Source organism: Phaenicophaeus curvirostris, chromosome 28 (genome assembly GCF_032191515.1).
Source record: "Phaenicophaeus curvirostris isolate KB17595 chromosome 28, BPBGC_Pcur_1.0, whole genome shotgun sequence".
Taxonomy (NCBI): Eukaryota; Metazoa; Chordata; class Aves; order Cuculiformes; family Cuculidae; genus Phaenicophaeus; species Phaenicophaeus curvirostris.
Window position 1 is genome coordinate 5,756,327 of NC_091419.1, and position 16,950 is coordinate 5,773,276.

A 16,950-nucleotide genomic window follows, 5' to 3' on the forward strand; every position below is an offset into this window, starting at 1 on the left:
AGATGCACACCCAGCTCTCCCTGGGTCGTGGTTGGTGCTGTGGGGCGCGTGGTCCAGCCCCACCGAGGGGTTTTGATGCTCCCAGGGCTGCAGCCCCCCTGGTTCTTGCTGCCTCCCAAGGGAGCCCTGGGCTTGGTGACCTCTTCGCTGCGGCACAAGGGAACCATTCTGTGCCGCAGCGATTGCTGGGGGCTACCAGTCAGACCCTGATCATCTGCCCCGGCCGCACAAGGGGACGCTTATTCCCAGAGCCGGAGGGCTTGGAGAGCGGCCGAGCGCCCCGTCCATCCCACTGGCCCTTTCTGGAAAGCACGTTGTCCTGATGGTGACGGCCACGGGGACAGGCCACGCCGAGCCGGGAAACCCAACGCCGGCGGGCACCGCTCCCGCTCCCCACGTGGGTTTGATCTTTCCAGCAGGAATTCTTGCAAACGCTTCCAGGTTTTTCCCCCTCGAGCTGGACAGTAGCGCAGCGAGGCGGGGGGCACGGCCGGTCTGGGGTTCTTGCCAGCAAAAGGTTGCGCATCTCAGTCCTAGAGGGGCTAAAAATACCCTGTCTGGATATCGGGAGCCGGGGCGAGGCGTGAACCCCCCAGCAGTACTGTCTGTGCTCCTTCCAACCTGCTGTTTATCTTCCCTGGCTCCCAAGTCCAGGCTGTTCTGTTTGTTGGCACAGGGGGGTTTGGGGGTGCTGGGGGTGCTGAGCTCGGACAGCCCTGTGCCTTGTGTGGCGACGCCGGCTACAGCCTGAGACCTGATGCCGGGCAGGAGGCTCGTTACGCAAGTACAGTGCGGAGAGTATTTATAGCTCTTGGCCCCGCGCGTTGGAAAATGCTTCCCAGACCACCCGGCAAAAGCTGCTCCTCGCAAGGGGCATGGAAATGCTGCCTTCCCTTCCCCCTCCAGCTCCACTCTCCTTTCCTTTTTTGCCCTTCAGGCTCAAAAATGCGTGAGACCCCTGGGCACTGGGGTACTGGGACCCCCCACAGCTGCGGCTCTCAGCCCTGTGGGGTGCTGGGACCCCTTCTCTGCAGCTCCAGGCTCTGCAGGGTGCTGGGATCCCCCAGCTGCAGCTCTGGGCTTTGTAGGATGCTGGGACCCCTTCCCTGCAGCTCTGGACTTTGTAGGATGCTGGGACCCCTTCCCTGCAGCTCTGGACTTTGTAGGATGCTGGGACCCCTTCTCTGCAGCTCTGGACTTTGTAGGATGCTGGGACCCCTTCTCTGCAGCTCTGGACTTTGTAGGATGCTGGGACCCCTTCCCTGCAGCTCTGGACTTTGTAGGATGCTGGGACCCCTTCTCTGCAGCTCTGGGCTTTGTAGGATGCTGGGACCCCTTCTCTGCAGCTCTGGGCTTTGTAGGATGCTGGATCCCCCCCAGCTTCAGCTCTGGGCTCTGCAGGGTGCTGGGACCACCTTCTCTGCAGCTCTGGGCTTTGTAGGATGCTGAAACCCCTTCTCTGCAGCTCTTGACTCTGCAGGGTGCTGGATCCCCCCCAGCTGCAGCTCTTGGCCCCGCAGCCCCTTTCTGCAGCGCCTTGGGGGGCTGCTCTTCCCCAAAGGATGCTCAGTCCTTGGCCCAGGGCTGTGCCCGCTGGCTGGGGGGGGGTCAGGCTGGGGGTCAGCGCCGCTGTGCCAGGGGGAGGGTGACACACGACGCTCCTGGCCCTGGCAGGGACAGAATGTGCCGGCGCAGCGTTGCGAGGGCTGGGGATTAGCTGCACGGCCGCTGCCTCCCAGCCCGGGCACCCATCCAGCTCCTAAAACACCCGGTGCCTTCCACCATCCCAGCGAGGCTGAGACCTGCAGGGTGCACCCCAACACCCCACCATGGGGGCACAGGGACTGGGCAGGTGGGGTCAGTGATTATAAATCTGGGGTTTGGCTCAACAGGGATGTCCCGCTTTGTCCGTGCACTGGGGACGGGGGAGGTTGAGGTGATATCTTAAGGAGAAATGTTCTCCCATGAGGATGGAGAGGTTGCCCAGAGCAGGGGTGGCTGCCCCATCCCTGGAGGGGTTCAAGGCCAGGCTGGATGGGGCTTGGAGCCCCTGATCCAGTGGGAAGGGGGTTGGAACAAGATAGGCTCGCAGCTCCCTTCCAACCCAAACCATTCCGGGATCCTGCGAGAGGATTTGATGATGTGCTGCCCAAACTCAACACCTTTGCGGGCTGTCGGGCGCTGGGCTTGTGCCACTCGCAGCCGTGAGCCCTGACGGGTGCTCTGGAGCACAGGAACTCGCTCGTCGCTGGGTTACAGGTCCCTGAGACCCTTGGAATCATAGAATCATAGAATCACCAGGTTGGAAAAGACCCTTCGGATCATCAAGTCCAACCATTCCTATCAAACACTCAACCGTGCTCCTCAGCGCCTCGTCCACCCGTCCCTTAAACCCCTCCAGGGAAGGGGACTCAACCCCCTCCCTGGGCAGCCTCTGCCACTGCCCAACAACCCTTTCCATGAAATATTTTTTCCTGATGTCCAGCCTGACCCTCCCCTGGTGGAGCTTGAGGCCATTCCCTCTCGTCCTGCCCCCTGTCCCTTGCGAGGAGACACACACACATGGTCCCCAGCAGCACTAGACCTTGCGTTGCTTTTGCTCCCATCTCCGCACGAGCACCGCGTGGCCCTGGCAGCATCTCTGGGTGCCCCTTTGCTGAGCAGCCGTGCACCCCGACGTGCCGGGGCGGCGTCGCGGCCGCCCTCCACCCGCTGACTCAGCCGCCGCTCCCACCCACGGAAACCGCACGCCAGGTCCCCGCATCCCTCGCACTGGGGCTTTCCGCGCCGGCTCGACAGGCCTGGCAGCTTTTCCCAGTGCCAACTGGTGCAGGCAGCGAGCTCCTGGGGCACCGGGGGGAAACTGCGGAGCAACCGGGGGTGGTTCGTGTCCAAAAATGGGGTCTGGAGCAGCGGGATGGATGTATCGCCTGCACCGTGTGTCCCGTCCCCTCGGAGCATCGCGATGGTGGCATCACGGTGCCTTTGAGACACCCAACAAGCCCCAGGGGCAGCAGGTGCTCCTGGTGCCAGGAGAGCCATGGGGCTGCCGGGAGCGACCCACTGCCTTTATTTACCATATTATAGGATCATAACATCATGGTTTGGGTTGGAAGGGACCTTAAAGATCATCCAGTTCCACTCGCTGCCACGGGCAGGGACACCTCCCACTGGATCAGGGGCTCCAAGCCCCATCCAGCCTGGCCTTGAACACCTCCAGGGATGGGGCAGCCACCACGGAGCTGGGCAACCTGTTCCAGGGTCTCACCACCCTCATAGGGGAGAAATTCCTCTTTATGTCCAGCCTAAATCCACCGCTCTCCAGTTTACACCCATTGCCTCTTGTCCTATCACCACAAGCCTTTGTGAACAGCCCCTCTCCAGCTTTCTTGTAGCCCCTTCAGGTACTGGAAGCTGCTCTAAGGTCTCCTTGGAGCCTTCTCTTCTCCAGGCTGAACAACCCCAACTCTCTCAGCTTGTGAGGAGGTTCTCCAGCCCTTGGATCATCCTTGTAGCCTCCTCTGGGCCCGTTCCAACAGCTCCATCTCCTTCTTATGTTGAGGATTCCAGAACTGGACATAATATTCCAGCTGAGGTCTCCCAGGAGAGGAACAGAGGGGACAATCCCCTCCCTCCCTGCTGGCCACGCTGCTTTGGATGCAGCCCAGGACACGGTTGGTTTCTGGGCTCTGAGAGCACATTGATGGCTCATGTCGAGCTTCTCACCCCCAGCACCCCAAGTCCTTCTCCTCAGGGCTGCTCTCCATCACATCATCCCCCATCCCCTTGTTTTTTGGGGTCAATCACCGCATTTATGGTCCCTCCTGTGGGGTTGCCCAGCTCCTTGTGCCGTCACTGCTCCCTCCCTTGGGCAATGGAAAATTTTAACGGCTTTTTGATTTCAATCCAGTTGTTTGGGAGCGAGGAAGGGGCCAGGCGCCGCGCACAAACATGTCTATGTATAAACAGCAGGGACCGTGCTGGGGGCTGGAGCCGCTGGGGAGCCGGGTGTCCCCTCTCCCTCTGGGACCCTGCGCTCGGTGACCCAAAGGACACAAATATTTTGGCTTTGTTCATAAAAACAACAACACTTAAAATAAAATTCACCCCTTCTGAGTCATCCGACGGCGGCACGTGATGTGTTGGCACACAAACAGGGGGGGTGGGGATGGCGCTGGCCGGGGACACGGCTCGGCTGGGATTCGCGGGTGACACAGTCGTGTCCCACGCCGGGGCTGTGTCACGATGGGACTTTGCTCCAGACGCAGGTCCCCACCCCGGCCGTGTGTGCCGGCGCTCCTGGATCGTAAAATCATAGAATCATAGACTAGTTTGGGTTGGGAAGGACCTTAATGATCATGCAGTTTAACCTCTTGCCATGGGCAGGGACACCTCCCGCTGGATCAGGGGCTCCAAGCCCCATCCAACCTGGCCTTGAACCCCTCCAGGGATGGGGCAGCCACCCCTGCTCTGGGCAACCTGGACCAGGGTCTCACCTCTCTCATAGGGAAGAAATTCCTCCTTATATCCAGTCTAAATCTGCCCCTCTCCAGTTTATCCCCATTGCCCCTCATCCTGTCACTCCAACCTTTGTGAACAGTCCCTCCCCAGCTTTCTTGTAGCCCTTTCAGGTCACTCTAAGGTCTCCTCGGAGCCTTCTCTTCTCCAGGCTGAACAACCCCAACTCTCTCAGCCTGGCCTCGTACGGGAGGTTCTCCAGCCCTCGGATCACCCTCGTAGCCTCCTCTGGGCTTGTTCCAACAGCTCCATCTCCTTCTTAAGCTGAGGATTCCAGAACTGGACACAACCCTCCAGCTGAGGTCTCCCAGGAGATGAAGAGAGGGGACAATCCCCTCCCTCCCTGCTGGCCGCGCTGCTTTGGATGCAGCCCAGGACACAGTTGGTTTCTGGGCTCTGAGAGCACATTGATGGCTCATGTCGAGCTTCTCATCCCCCAGCACCCCAAGTCCTTCTCCTCAGGGCTGCTCTCCATCACATCATCCCCCATCCTCTATTGAAACCGAGGATTGCCCCGACCCAGCTGTAGGACCTTGCCCTTGGCCTTGTGGAACCCATGAGGTTCTCCCAGCCCCACTGCTCCAGCCTGCCCAGGTCCCTCTGGATCCATCCCATCCTTCTGCTTTTTTTTTTTTCCCTTCCCCCCCTCAAACCTTGCAGGCAGCAGCAGTTTTGAGCTGAATTCCACAAAAAAACCCCATGGGCCAAGCCCAGCTTGGGGGAGAAGGGGCCAAGCCAGCTTGCAGGGCTGCCTAAACATCACCAGGAGCTTGCAATTAAACCCCCTCCCCGTTCAATGACCTCATTAGCGAGGCTGCGCCCAATTACTTTGAAAAGCAAGGGTTTATGTGAAGCAGGGAGAGGGATTTTCCTGCTGAGCAGCTGTGTAAATGCCACCGTATCCCAGCCCAGCGATGGAGCCAGCGATAGCTCGCGGGGAGTCCCAGCCGGTTGGAGGTGGCCGCGGTGGGGAGGGTGGCTACGGCTCTACCAGACGGTGCTGGGGGGCCCCGAGCCGGTTTATTCTGCTTCCCTGGTGGTTTTGGTGTGGGAAAAAAAATAAGGGCGAGTCAATCTGCTTGCAAAGAGCTGGGAAATGCAGGTGGAGCAGGTCCAGGGTTCCTCCCAGTAGGGAAAGGGGCTCCAGGGATGCTGGGGAGTGGCTCGTGATCAGGGAGGGCAGGGGGAGGATGAGGGGGAATGGATTTGAGCTAAAAGAGGGGAGATTGAGATGAGATCTTAGGAAGAAATGTTTTGTTGTGGTTGCCCAGAGCAGTGGTGGCTGCCCCATCCCTGGAGGGGTTCAAGGCCAGGTTGGATGGGGCTTGGAGCCTCTGATCCAGTGGGAGGTGTCCCTGCCCATGGCAGGGGTGGGACTGGATGGGCTTTGAGGTCCCTTGCAACCCAAACCATCTCATGGTTACATGATCCTAACTTGGTATCAACCAGAACCCCCCGATCCCATCCCTGGAGGAGTTCAAGGCCAGGTTGGATGGGGCTTGGAGCAACCAGATCCAGCAGGAGGTGTCCCTGCCCATGGAAAAGGGTGGAACTGGATGGATTTTGAGGTCCCATCCAACCCAAACCATTCCATGACTCCATCCTTCCTCTTGGACTTGTCTTTCTCGCTCCTGGGTCTGGGATAAACCCTTTCCCCACGCGCTGCGGACGGGGGTTTGGTGCACAAACGGGTTCCTGGTGGGGGGAAATCTGGTTCCCGCTGAGCCGCTTATCCTCAGCTCAACCCCAGGCGCCCGCTCCAGCAAAATATGTTTGTGCTGCAAACCTCTGGCCGGCTCGGCTGCCAAGCGGGCAGGGGAATGTGTGCGCTGATAAGGGCGCCGCGTCCTTTCCTTTCAGATCACCCGATAGCCAGGGAAGCGCAGGGAGGTGCCTGCTCAGCTCTCGACACCCTTGTTTTATGATTTCTTTTATTATTACAGCGTTTCAGTTGAGAAAAAAAAAGCAAAAACCAATTGAACAGCAGAGGGTTTGCCGTGCCAGGCTGCTCCCAGAGCCTGGAAAGTCTCAGCAGCGCCCAGGGCTGAGAGAGCAGCGGTCTGAAAGCATTAAAACTGCAAAAAAGACAATATTCCATGCCGTCTCCCAGGTTTTCCTTGCATGGCAGAGGGAGGAGATGGGTTTTAACCACTTCTCCTCACTCACGTGCTGGGGCACGCAGCGTCCCAGTGGGATTTTGCAATGATCTGAGCCCCCGCAGGGGATGGGGCAGCCCTGGGTCCTTCTCCGCGGGGAGAAAAATATTCGCTTTTGCTGCCGCTTGAGGTCATTTTCCATCCTTGGGTTTGGAAATCGCGCTCGCCCGGGTGAGGCTGTTGCAGCAAGCGAGCTGGGCCTGACGCGAGCAGGAAAGAGCCGGGGGCGCGGGGCAGCCGCGGGCTCCGTTTGCGAAGGAAAACTGCAGTTGTTGTTTGTGTTGTTGGGACACTGGACGGTTGCGAAACGCCGGCACTGAAATACCAGCGGCTTTCAAAACAAGCCGAGCCCAGCTGTGTCCAGCTGTGGTCCCCGTGTCCAGCTGGGGCTGCGTGTCCAGCAGCCCCTTCCTTGCAGCCCATGTCAGTGAGGCTTGGGGGTCGTTTTTTTGGTGGGTGAGGACCCCCAAAAGCTTTTTAGAGGGAGGAAAAAGCAGAAATTCCCCAGCTGCAGAGGTTCTTCTGCTCCAAGGACTTATTGGGCAGAGAATCACGGCGTCATTAAGGTTGGAAAAGCCCTTCCAGCTCCTCCAGTCCAACCACCGCACCAACTAATTCATAGAATAACCAGGTTGGAAGAGACCCACTGGATCATCGAGTCCAACCATTCCTATCAATCACTAACCCATGTCCCTTAGTACCTCGTCCACCCGTCCCTTAAACCCCTCCAGGGAAGGTGAATCAACCACCCAACGTGCCACAGGCACGTGGTTTTTGAACCCTTCCAGGGACGGAGGCTCCACGGCTGCCTCTACCAGGTCTTCACCATCCTTTCTGTAAATATATCTTTCCTAAGATCCAACATAAACCTCCCCTAGTGCCTCAGCTGTGGGGTTTCTGCAGTGCCAGGAGGGGTGAGCGAGCTCCCCGCCCTTGGGCGAGACGTAGCCCGTGAGTTCCGCTTGAAGAATAAATAATTGAAAGCAAAATAATCCTAGGGATTGGTTTGTTTGCTTAGGGATTAAGTCCCAGCAGCTCCTGAATGGCCACCTAATCCCCCGGGGAGCGGGTGGCATTGTGTTGGTGGTGGAAACCGTGGATTGTGCTCAGAGAATAATCCTCTGGCTGCTTCGGCTCGTGGTGCGACTGGGCTCGAACGCGGCGATTGGGGCTCAGGGAGGGAGAGAAGAGGCTGGGAGATGGTTGGATGGATGGATGGATGGATGGATGGTTGGATGGATGGATGGAGAAGGAAGGAGGCTGCAACCATCTCCGCTGTTGTGTTTCCCCCAGGCTGGGAAACAGGTTCAACTCCTCCATCCAGGAGCCAAACCCCAAGCTGAGCCTGCAGGGTTGGACCTCGCCTTCCCCGGGGGCTCCGACCCCCCAAGAGCTGATGTTTGTGGCGCTGGAGCAAACCCCTCCAGCTGCTTTATGGTTTTCCTCCAGTGCCAGCCCGAGCGCGTATCCCTCAAAATCAGCGAGCCCAAGGCGAACCCCCAGGCTCCGAGCATCTTCCCACGGCTCCGGCCGGCAGCAGCGCCGCTTTCTCAGGATGCAGAACTGAATTTTCTGCTCTGCAACAGCAAATCTCTGCCTGTGCATTCCTGGTGCTGTTTGCTTCTGGTGACGCGTCCCCTGCGGATAAGGAGGGAACAGGGGGAGGTTTTTCCCCCTCTTAGGTCAGAGATGCTCGGGGCTCGCCCTGGCACCATCAAGTGTAAACAGCGTACAGGAATAGAGGGTGCATCAGGCAATATAAAAAGGCACAGCAGGACGTAATCTGATGTTCTCCTCTAAAAATAAAAGGCAGCAGGTCTTGAATTAGCTGCTTGGAGAGGTGTGGGGGTGCCTCTGTGGGGGTGGCTGGGGCTGCTCCGCTCACCCCAAAGCCGAGGTGCTGCGGGATGGATGCTGATCCCCCCCCCTCCTCCTGCACTGAGCTTTGTTTTCCCCGCTGCGGTGCCTCTTTGCCTCTCCTTGTCCTACAAAACCTTCCCTGCTGGGTGTCATGAGTTGTCTGTTCTCAGGCTGCAGGGGGTCTAACCGATGCCCTGTGTGAGGTGCTGGATGCGGATGGAGCAGCGAGGAAGGTGACATCCCGGCTGCGAGAGCCAACCCGGCGGCCATCCTCGGGTCACTGGGTTGACAGCGGCTTCCAGAGACTCATTTGGAAAACACTTCTGTGAAATTTAAACTAATTAGAAAGTCCCGAGCTGCTCGCTCGCGCTAATTGCCGAGGCTTGCTTCGTTAGTTTTCCCCGGCACGATGCCCGCGGGCTCCGTGCGGCGCCGTGTTCCCAGCAGAGAACCAGCCAACTCGGGACACAGGTGGGGATGGATGCACGGGGCTGTTTAATAGAATCATAGAATCACCAGGTTGGAAAAGACCCACCGGATCATCGAGTCCAACCATTCCCATCAATCACTAACCCACGTCCCTCAGCGCCTCGTCCACCCGGCCCTTAAACCCCTCCAGGGATGGATCCCTGGATTGTGACCCCACTGGGGCCACAGGGGTGTCTCCCATCCCCCCTGCTCCCCGGGGTGTTTTTAATGCTGCAGTCGGGACTGATCGTCCTGTCACGAACTTGTTCCAAGAACAGGAATAATTAAGCGCCGCCGGCGCTGGCCCAAACCCAAGCGCTGTGTTTACCGCCGCCGTGACCCCCGTCCCGCTTCCTTCGCCGCTGCGGCCCCCGAAACCCTGTAAACACAGGTCAGGGCTGAAATCCGAGTGCCGCTCGCGCCAAGCCGGTAACCGAATACTTCCTCAGCACGTGGCTGGCCTGGTGCGCGCCGATGGCGAGCTCAGCATGGCTTAAATCCCAGTAAAATCCTTAAATCTCCTCTATCCAGCTGGGGTTTTGGGGCTGGGAGGATGCCGGCTCCCCAGGTGATGCCAGGGATTTGGGGTGCCGGCGAGCAAGGGGAGCTGCGGGGCGATGGGTGGTGGCGTGGCAAGGATGGAAAGATGGATTCGCTCTGCTGGGAGGTGGAGAAGCCTCGTGGGGACGCGGGGCTGGTGCCACCTCGTGGCTCTGCCGGCAGCGGAGTCGCCTGGGACGTGCGGTGCCGGACACGGGTGGGTACGGTGATGGGGTGGCCAACGGGCCCCCCTAGCCACGGCTGTGCCGCTGTCCGCATCCCTGGAGCACCGGGAAGAGCCATAAATCCCAACCCAACCCTAGTGGCTGGAGGTCCCATGGTGGAATGAGCCAAAAGAGCCGTGAGCCACCCAGCCGGCTTCCCTGGTGCGATGGTTTAGTGGCCGATAGGAATGGTTGGACTCGGTGATCCAAGAGGTCTTCTCCAACCTGGTGATTCTATGACATCTCTGATCGGCATCCGTATGCTTTCCACCGCATGTGCTGCTGCTGAAACCATGCGTGGGGCTCAAAGCGTTGGCGAGGACCTGCGGTGTTGGGTGCTGCCATTCCCCGGACTTCCCCGTGCTACTAACCCCATTTCTCTTTTTTTTTTTCCCCTTTGTATTTTCTGCCCTCTCAGCAAGTCGACGCTGCTGCCTCCGGCCCCTGCGCACGGAGCAGGCGAAACCACAAACCACTCATCGCAGCAGCATCTCCGCTTCTGCCCCAGATAAGGCTCGAGGAAGGGGGGTTTGGGGGGACGAGGGGCCCCAGGGCACCCCCAGTTCCAGTCCCGCTGCCGAGTCACGCTCTCTGCATCACCATGGATCGCCCTGACTCCAAATCCTCCCTGTAATCTGCCTGGCTCAGGGAAGGGAACCCATCTCAGCCCTGCTGCTTTCCTGCATTTGTTCTGATTTATTTTATTTTTTGCCTCTATTTTTTTTATTTTTTGCATTTTTAAATGTATCGCATGTTTTATTTTTTAGAGGTAGCCGATGCGTGATGCTGGGATTGTTCATTCCCCAACACTTCTGGGATGATGCTGGCCCTGAGAATGAATCTCTGCATCTCCTCTCGATCCCACTGAGGCAACAACCGCAGCCTGGTCGGACTCAGCAATCGATTCCCTCATTTTATATCACCAAGGAAAGGTTGAGGTTGAGAAATAGGTGGCCAGATCCTGACCCCATGCAGCGCCGCACCTGGAGGCATCGATTTCAGTGTCCTGGAAACCACAACGCTCCCTGAAAGTGTTGGTGCCACCATGAGCCCCCTCTTGGGTGCTCAGCATCCCTCTTGGGTGCTCAGCATCCCTCTTGGGCGCTCAGCATCCCACGGGACCCTCTTCATCCCCTCCCTGCCGTCCATCCCCACTGCCCCAGCCTGACGATGGCTACGACACCGGCTCCTCTGGTGGTGGGTCCCATCCTTCCTCGTCCCTGATGATGATGGGTTTGTCGGAGATGAGCAGGGTGATGGGGACCAGCGGCTGGTGCAGACCCTGACTTCCCTCCTCTTCCTCCTCCTCCTCCTCAAACAGGGGGTAGCCGGTGCTGCCAGGTGGTGGAAACCCCAGCGGGCTCAGCATCTCCTGCCTGCGGTAGGTGAACGGCAGCTCCTTCTCGCAGCCCAGCGGAGACACCACCACCGGTTCTTCAGCCACGGGGCCAGGCTGTGGCGTGCAGGGCCGCGCGTTGGCATCGGTCGTTGCCTCCTCGCCAGGACTCGGCTCCGTTACCAGCAGCTCAGCTGGGCTGAACCTCTCCAAGGGCTCCACGAAGCCTGGCTGGGGCTGGCCCTAAGGGTTTGGATGCGTTTAGGGTGGGAACATCCCACACCAGGTCCATGCAGCCTTGCCTGCGTGAGGTGCCCCTCCTGGCCCTTGCGTCTCACCTGGCTCATCTTGTCGGTGGAGAACTCGGTGGCTTTGGTGCCCGCGGGCATGGGGAGGGGTGGGAAGAGGAGGCGTCGAGCCCTGGGGAGGGGGTGGTTGGTGAGGAGGTGGGAAATGGAGGGGTCAGGGGGCAGAGGGTGTTGCTGTCACCTCTTTTTGCTCAACTGGTAGATGGCAGCCAAGGCGGGGAGACCGAGAAAGATGCCCAGGTACATCAGGTTGGATCTCCACGCTGCTCCTTGGGGACCTGGGGGTGGACGTGGCTGGGTGGTGGCACTTCTGTCCCATGTGGGACACCGGAGCCGTTTTGGAATGAGAACAAGCACCCCGTGGAGGTCACCCCACGGGGAGCGGGGAGGGGATGGGGTCTCCAGCCGTTACCCAACGCCTTGGTTTGGAAGCGCCGCTGAGCGCTGCAGGTGTCCCCGCTCTCCGCCGTCACCTCCCAGATGCCCACCCTGTAGGTTGTGCCGGGCCGTAGGTTTTGAAGGGTGAAGTGTGACGCTGTGGCGTTGGCTTCAGCATCTGAGCGAACGAAGACAAGCAGGAGGTAGGAATAATGACAAGCAGGAGGTAGCCAGGTGGTAGCCCACCCTACAGGGATGGGGAACCCACTCACAGGTCACGTTGTCCCCCTTGGCTGCGTGGCAGACGAGGTACTTGGCCAGCACCCCCGGGCAGGCGGCACGGGGGGACGGTTTCCACCAGAGGGTGACGGTGGTGGCATCCCTGGTGCTGGTGTTGATGTGGAAGGGTACGGCCAGTGAGGCTGCGTGAAAAATGGATGGGGGATTAGGGAGCGCCCTTGCTTTTTGCTGTTAAACCGGGCACGGATGCTCTGTGTCTCCGTACGCACCGTTGCCAGCGTAGTGATGCTGCAGGGCGAAGGTGGCCCAGCCCCGCGCCGCGGTCCTGCCGTGCACGGCCAGCCGGTAACACGCCGGCGCTCCCAGTGCTCCTGGGACAGGAACTGGGGATGCTGGTTAAACCCCCGCCAGGATCCGAGCCCGGGCAGGGGGCGGCTGCGGGGCTCGGAGCGCTCACTTGCCTCTCTCCGCATGGATGCTCTCGGCAGGGAAATCCCGCTGGATGCAAACACCCGGGTTTGGTTCTGCGGGCAGCGGCTGCTGCTCGAAGCAGTAGATGAAGCCGGGACTTGGTGCTACCCACTGTGCCGTCATGGTGCCACCGGCCACCGTGACCTCCTTGAAGCCAAGATCTGGGATGAAATTGGAGATAGGATGGATGGAAGGATGGATGGATGGATGGGTCATGGTGACACCGGTCATGGTGCCACCAGTCATGGTGACCTCCTTGAAGCCAAGATCTGGGATGAAATTGGAGATAGGGAGGGAGGGAGGGATGGATGGATGGATGGATGGATGGATGGATGGATGGGTAGATGGGTCATCGTGCCTCCTTGAAGCCAAGATCTGGGATGAAATTGGAGATAGGAGGGAGGGATGGAGGGAGGGATGGATGGATGGATAGATGGGTCATGGTGCCACCGGTCATGGTGACCTCCTTGAAGCCATGATCTGGAATGAAATTGGAGATAGGATGGATGGAGGGATGGATGGAGGGATGGATAGATGGGTCATGGTGACACCGGTCACGGTGCCATGGGTCACGGTGACCTCCTTGAAGCCAAGATCTGGAATGAAATTGGAGATAGGATGGATGGAGGGATGGATGGAGGGATGGATAGATGGGTCATGGTGCCACCAGTCACAGTGACCTCCTTGAAGCCAAGATCTGGGATGAAATTGGAGATAGGAAGGAGGGAGGGATGTATGGATGGATGGAGGGATGGAAAGGTGGAGGAAGGGAGGGAGGGATGGATGGAGGGAGGGATGGATAGATGGGTCATGGTGCCACTGGTCACAGTGACCTCCTTGAAGCCAAGATCTGGGATGAAATTGGAGATAGAATGGAGGGATGGAGGGAGGGATCGATGGATCATGGTGCCACTGGTCATGGTGACCTCCTTGAAGCCAAGATCTGGGATGAAATTGGAGATTGGGTGGGTGGATGGATGGATGGATGGGAAAAGATCTCCCTTGCTGCTGCCAGGGAGCTCGGTCCTTTCCCCCAAGAGCTGACTACCTGCGTGCTGCTCCGCTGGCACGTGGAGCTGCTGTGCCGGCCCTGGCCCAGCGGCGTTGGCTGCCGTCAGCAGGATTTCATACTCAGCCCCGGAGAGGATGAGGTCGTGCGCCGTCACCTCCGTCTCCAGCGCCACAGCATCCTCCTGGGCCCGCTCAGCGCAGCGACACGCCAGCATGCGGGTGCGCAGCGTGTAGGTGACGTTCCCCTGCTCCTCGGGGGCTCGCTGGGGGAGGCAGAGGGAGCGGCTCGGAGGCTGAAACGGGGCGGGGGGACAGCCAGGAGGGTCCCAGGGGGGAGTCACCGTACCTGCCAGCTCAGCCTCAGCACCCGCTGCCCGTCTCCCCCCAGCTCTCCCAGCTGGTGGTTCAGCGCCGGGCTCACTAGGATTTCTACAAGAGGAATGAGCCCGGTTGGGCCGTTGGCATTTTGGGGAGCTGTTGGGGTCCCACCTGCTTCCTCCCCTCTTCCTCACCCTCAGGGATGAAGATAGAGCTGCTCCAGTCGCTCCAGGAGCTGCTCCAGTGGGATGTCTTGTGCCGGAGCTGGACCTGGAAGGCGCCGTCCCTCCCCAGGGCACAGATCACTGCGTAGGGGGGCAGGATCAGGCCTGGGGGACCCCCCTCCCCATTTTCCCTCAGCTTTTGGCTATCCTGGCTGGGGGGCCAGGAGGGATCGCAGGGCAGAGCCTCCCATGGGAGCATCCCCAGGAGATGCTCGTCTCCGGCTAAACTGACCTGAATCGTTCTTATCCATCACTGACTCGCAGCTCACCTGCAGAGAGAACGGGGTGCAGAGGCACCCAGTAAAACCAGTATGTTACTGGGACACAAAACCAATGCTGCCCTGTGTCCCCCAAACACCCCAGGGGCTGGGAGAGCCAAAGAGGGGGGCCAGGAAGGTCTCCTCAGCCTGGGTACCACGGCTTCAGCAGCCAAGAGGGATGAGGGGTCCGGGGCTAGCGGGGTGAGGGTCTCACTGGGGACAAAAAGCCGGATTTTATCCATCATCATCATTAGTATAATCTGGGGTTTTGCCTGGGTAATCCCCACAAATTGCAGCCTGATCCTGTGACGAGGATCTCGTGGCCAGGGGGATGGAGCAGAGCTGATAACAGATGGGACGCAGCTGGGTTTGAGGGGGGGAGCATCAGCATCACCAAGCCCCTGAGCTCCCCAGGCTGCCACGACGTTACCGATTGTCTTGTAGGTCCCCACCAGCTCTGAAAAAAAGGTGGTTTTACCTGCATCCAGCTGTGGTTGCCCATCCTCTGGAAGCGAGCCTCGCGCCGCAGCGGCCAGCTCGTGCGGCGGCACAGCGGCCACGGCCCCCGCAGCCAGAGCCGGCCACCGCTCTTGGTGAAAGGCATCGTGTCCGGGGGTGGGTTCAGCTTGACTGCAAAGAAGGGGTGATCTCGTGGTTACCAGCACCAGCGTTGGTGCCGAGCCCGTCCCCGCGGGTGCTTACCGGCCTCGTCGAGGTACAGCGTGAGGTTGGGGGTCCGGTGGATGTGGTCACCCCACCGCGCCTCCACCCAGGCCGTGGTGTTGGTGAGGACGTAAACGCTGTGATGCTTCAGGGCGTGCGTCGTCTTCGTGCCCGCCTCGAACCTCTGGCACAGCCTGGGCACCGTGTAGCTGGTGATGGTGGGAAAACGGGTGCAAGGTTGGATCTGGCCGGGGCAGCGTTTGCCCTCGGGGTGCAGAGGACACCAGTCCCACAAGTCCCTGTGTGTCTTGGGCAGGGAACAAGACGGGGAGCAGCTGGGTTTGGGGAAGGACGGCAGCATCGCCACGTGCCCAGGGCAGGATGCACCCCGGGGGCTCCGCAGGACGCGATACCCGTCCCTGCATGGTGCCCCACTCACCAGAGTGTCAGGAGGTAGGAGGTGTTGCCGATGGGGCCGAGGGGCGGCCAGGAGCAGAGGAACCCGCGGGAGCCACATGGTTTCCAGCAGGAGAAGCCAGAGGTCATGGTGATGCCTGTGGGAGAGGACGGTGGCCGGGGGCTCGTGCATCCCAAACCCGGGTGAGCAGTGGTGGAGCCTCATCGCCCTGTTGCTCACCCATGGGATCGGAGCAACCGCAGAGGTGATTCTCACCCCAAAATCCCCATTGCCCCCTCCCCGGGGACGCGATGCTGGCCGTGCCACCCGCCACCAGCGGGGATTCACCCTCCTTTCCTCTGCCCCTGCGGTTTTGGGCGAGCGTCTCCATCGCAGCGGCAGCTCCCCGAGCCTTATCGCCCCCCGAATCGTTCATTGAAAGTCTTCTCCAGTTATCTCTCATCTCCCAACGCCGCAGCAGCACTTACCGCACCGTGCCAGCACCGCCAGGGCTGCCAACAGCCACGCCAGCATCGGCCACCGATCTCCACTGCCCTCGGCGCCCCCAGCACCCACTGGGTGCCCCCTGGTCCCCGCTGGGCACCCGCCGTGGCGCTCGGAGCGGCTCCCGGCACCCGGTGTTTCCTCTCCTGCCGAAGGGTGGCTGTACCCAGGCAGGGCAGAGCGCAAGGCGCACTCGCGTGCCTCGCTTTTACCAAAAGCAAAAGAGAAAGCAACCCAAAATAGCCCCGTTCGGGGCCGCACGCCTGCCAGGACGTGGCCAAACCCTGCGCCTGGGCCAGAAGCGCAAGGTAAGCGAAAGAGAAGCCTTGGGGTTTGGGCTTTTATTGCAAAATCCATCGCGTGGTTTTGGTCCCCTGCCCCTAACCGGCTGCACCAAGGTTGGGGTCATCGGTGGCGCGTGTGCGCGAGCGTTTGTGAGCGAGGCTGTCGCCAAAGCCACGCGCTGGGGACCCTCCTGGCACGCTTTGTGCCCCACGATGGAGAACAAAGCCCCAGTGAAGCAGGAGCGCGCGGTGACCCTGGGATGAGGAACTGGGTGGCACCGAGGGCCGCGCACAAAGTCCTCTTGTTCCAGCAGAAAGCATCCCCTTGTGCGGCTGGGGACGAGGGCGCAGCGGTGGCAGCGTCCAGCGCCAGGACAGCAGGGCTGGGACCCTCCGGCTGGGGTCCCCTGCCCACCCCACCCCTCAAGAAGGATGTTGAGGCTCTGGAGCGAGTCCAGAGAAGAGCAATGAAGATGGAGAAGGGGCTGGAGAAGAAGAGGAGTGACTGAGAGAGCTGGGGGTGTTTATCCTGGAGAAGAGGAGGCTGAGGGGAGACCTCATTGCTCTCTGCAACTCCCTGAGAGGAGGTTGTGGAGAGGAGGGAGCTGGGCTCTTCTCCCAAGGGCCAGGGGACAGGACGAGAGGGAATGGCCTCAAGCTCCACCAGGGGAGGGTCAGGCTGGACATTAGGAAAAAAAATTTCATGGAAAGGGTGATTGGGCAGTGTCCGAGGCTGCCCAGGGAGGGGGTTGAGTCCCCTTCCCTGGAGGGGTTTAAGGGCCGGGTGGAC

The 16,950-nt window shown here is 60.0% G+C and overlaps 1 protein-coding gene across 1 annotated transcript; it reads right to left on the bottom strand.

The window, feature by feature from the left end:
* Positions 1–10,466: 10,466 nt before the first annotated feature.
* On the bottom strand, positions 10,467–16,285 carry IL12RB1 (interleukin 12 receptor subunit beta 1). Its single transcript, XM_069877761.1, is given in 17 exon segments — positions 10,467–11,345; positions 11,441–11,522; positions 11,592–11,688; positions 11,823–11,966; positions 12,061–12,210; positions 12,298–12,399; positions 12,490–12,643; positions 13,426–13,773; positions 13,857–13,939; positions 14,023–14,133; positions 14,285–14,321; positions 14,791–14,942; positions 15,015–15,184; positions 15,415–15,555; positions 15,857–16,021; positions 16,023–16,081; positions 16,262–16,285. Coding segments are annotated over 17 exon segments (2,424 nt in total). The 3' UTR covers positions 10,467–10,940.
* Positions 16,286–16,950: the final 665 nt, after the last annotated feature.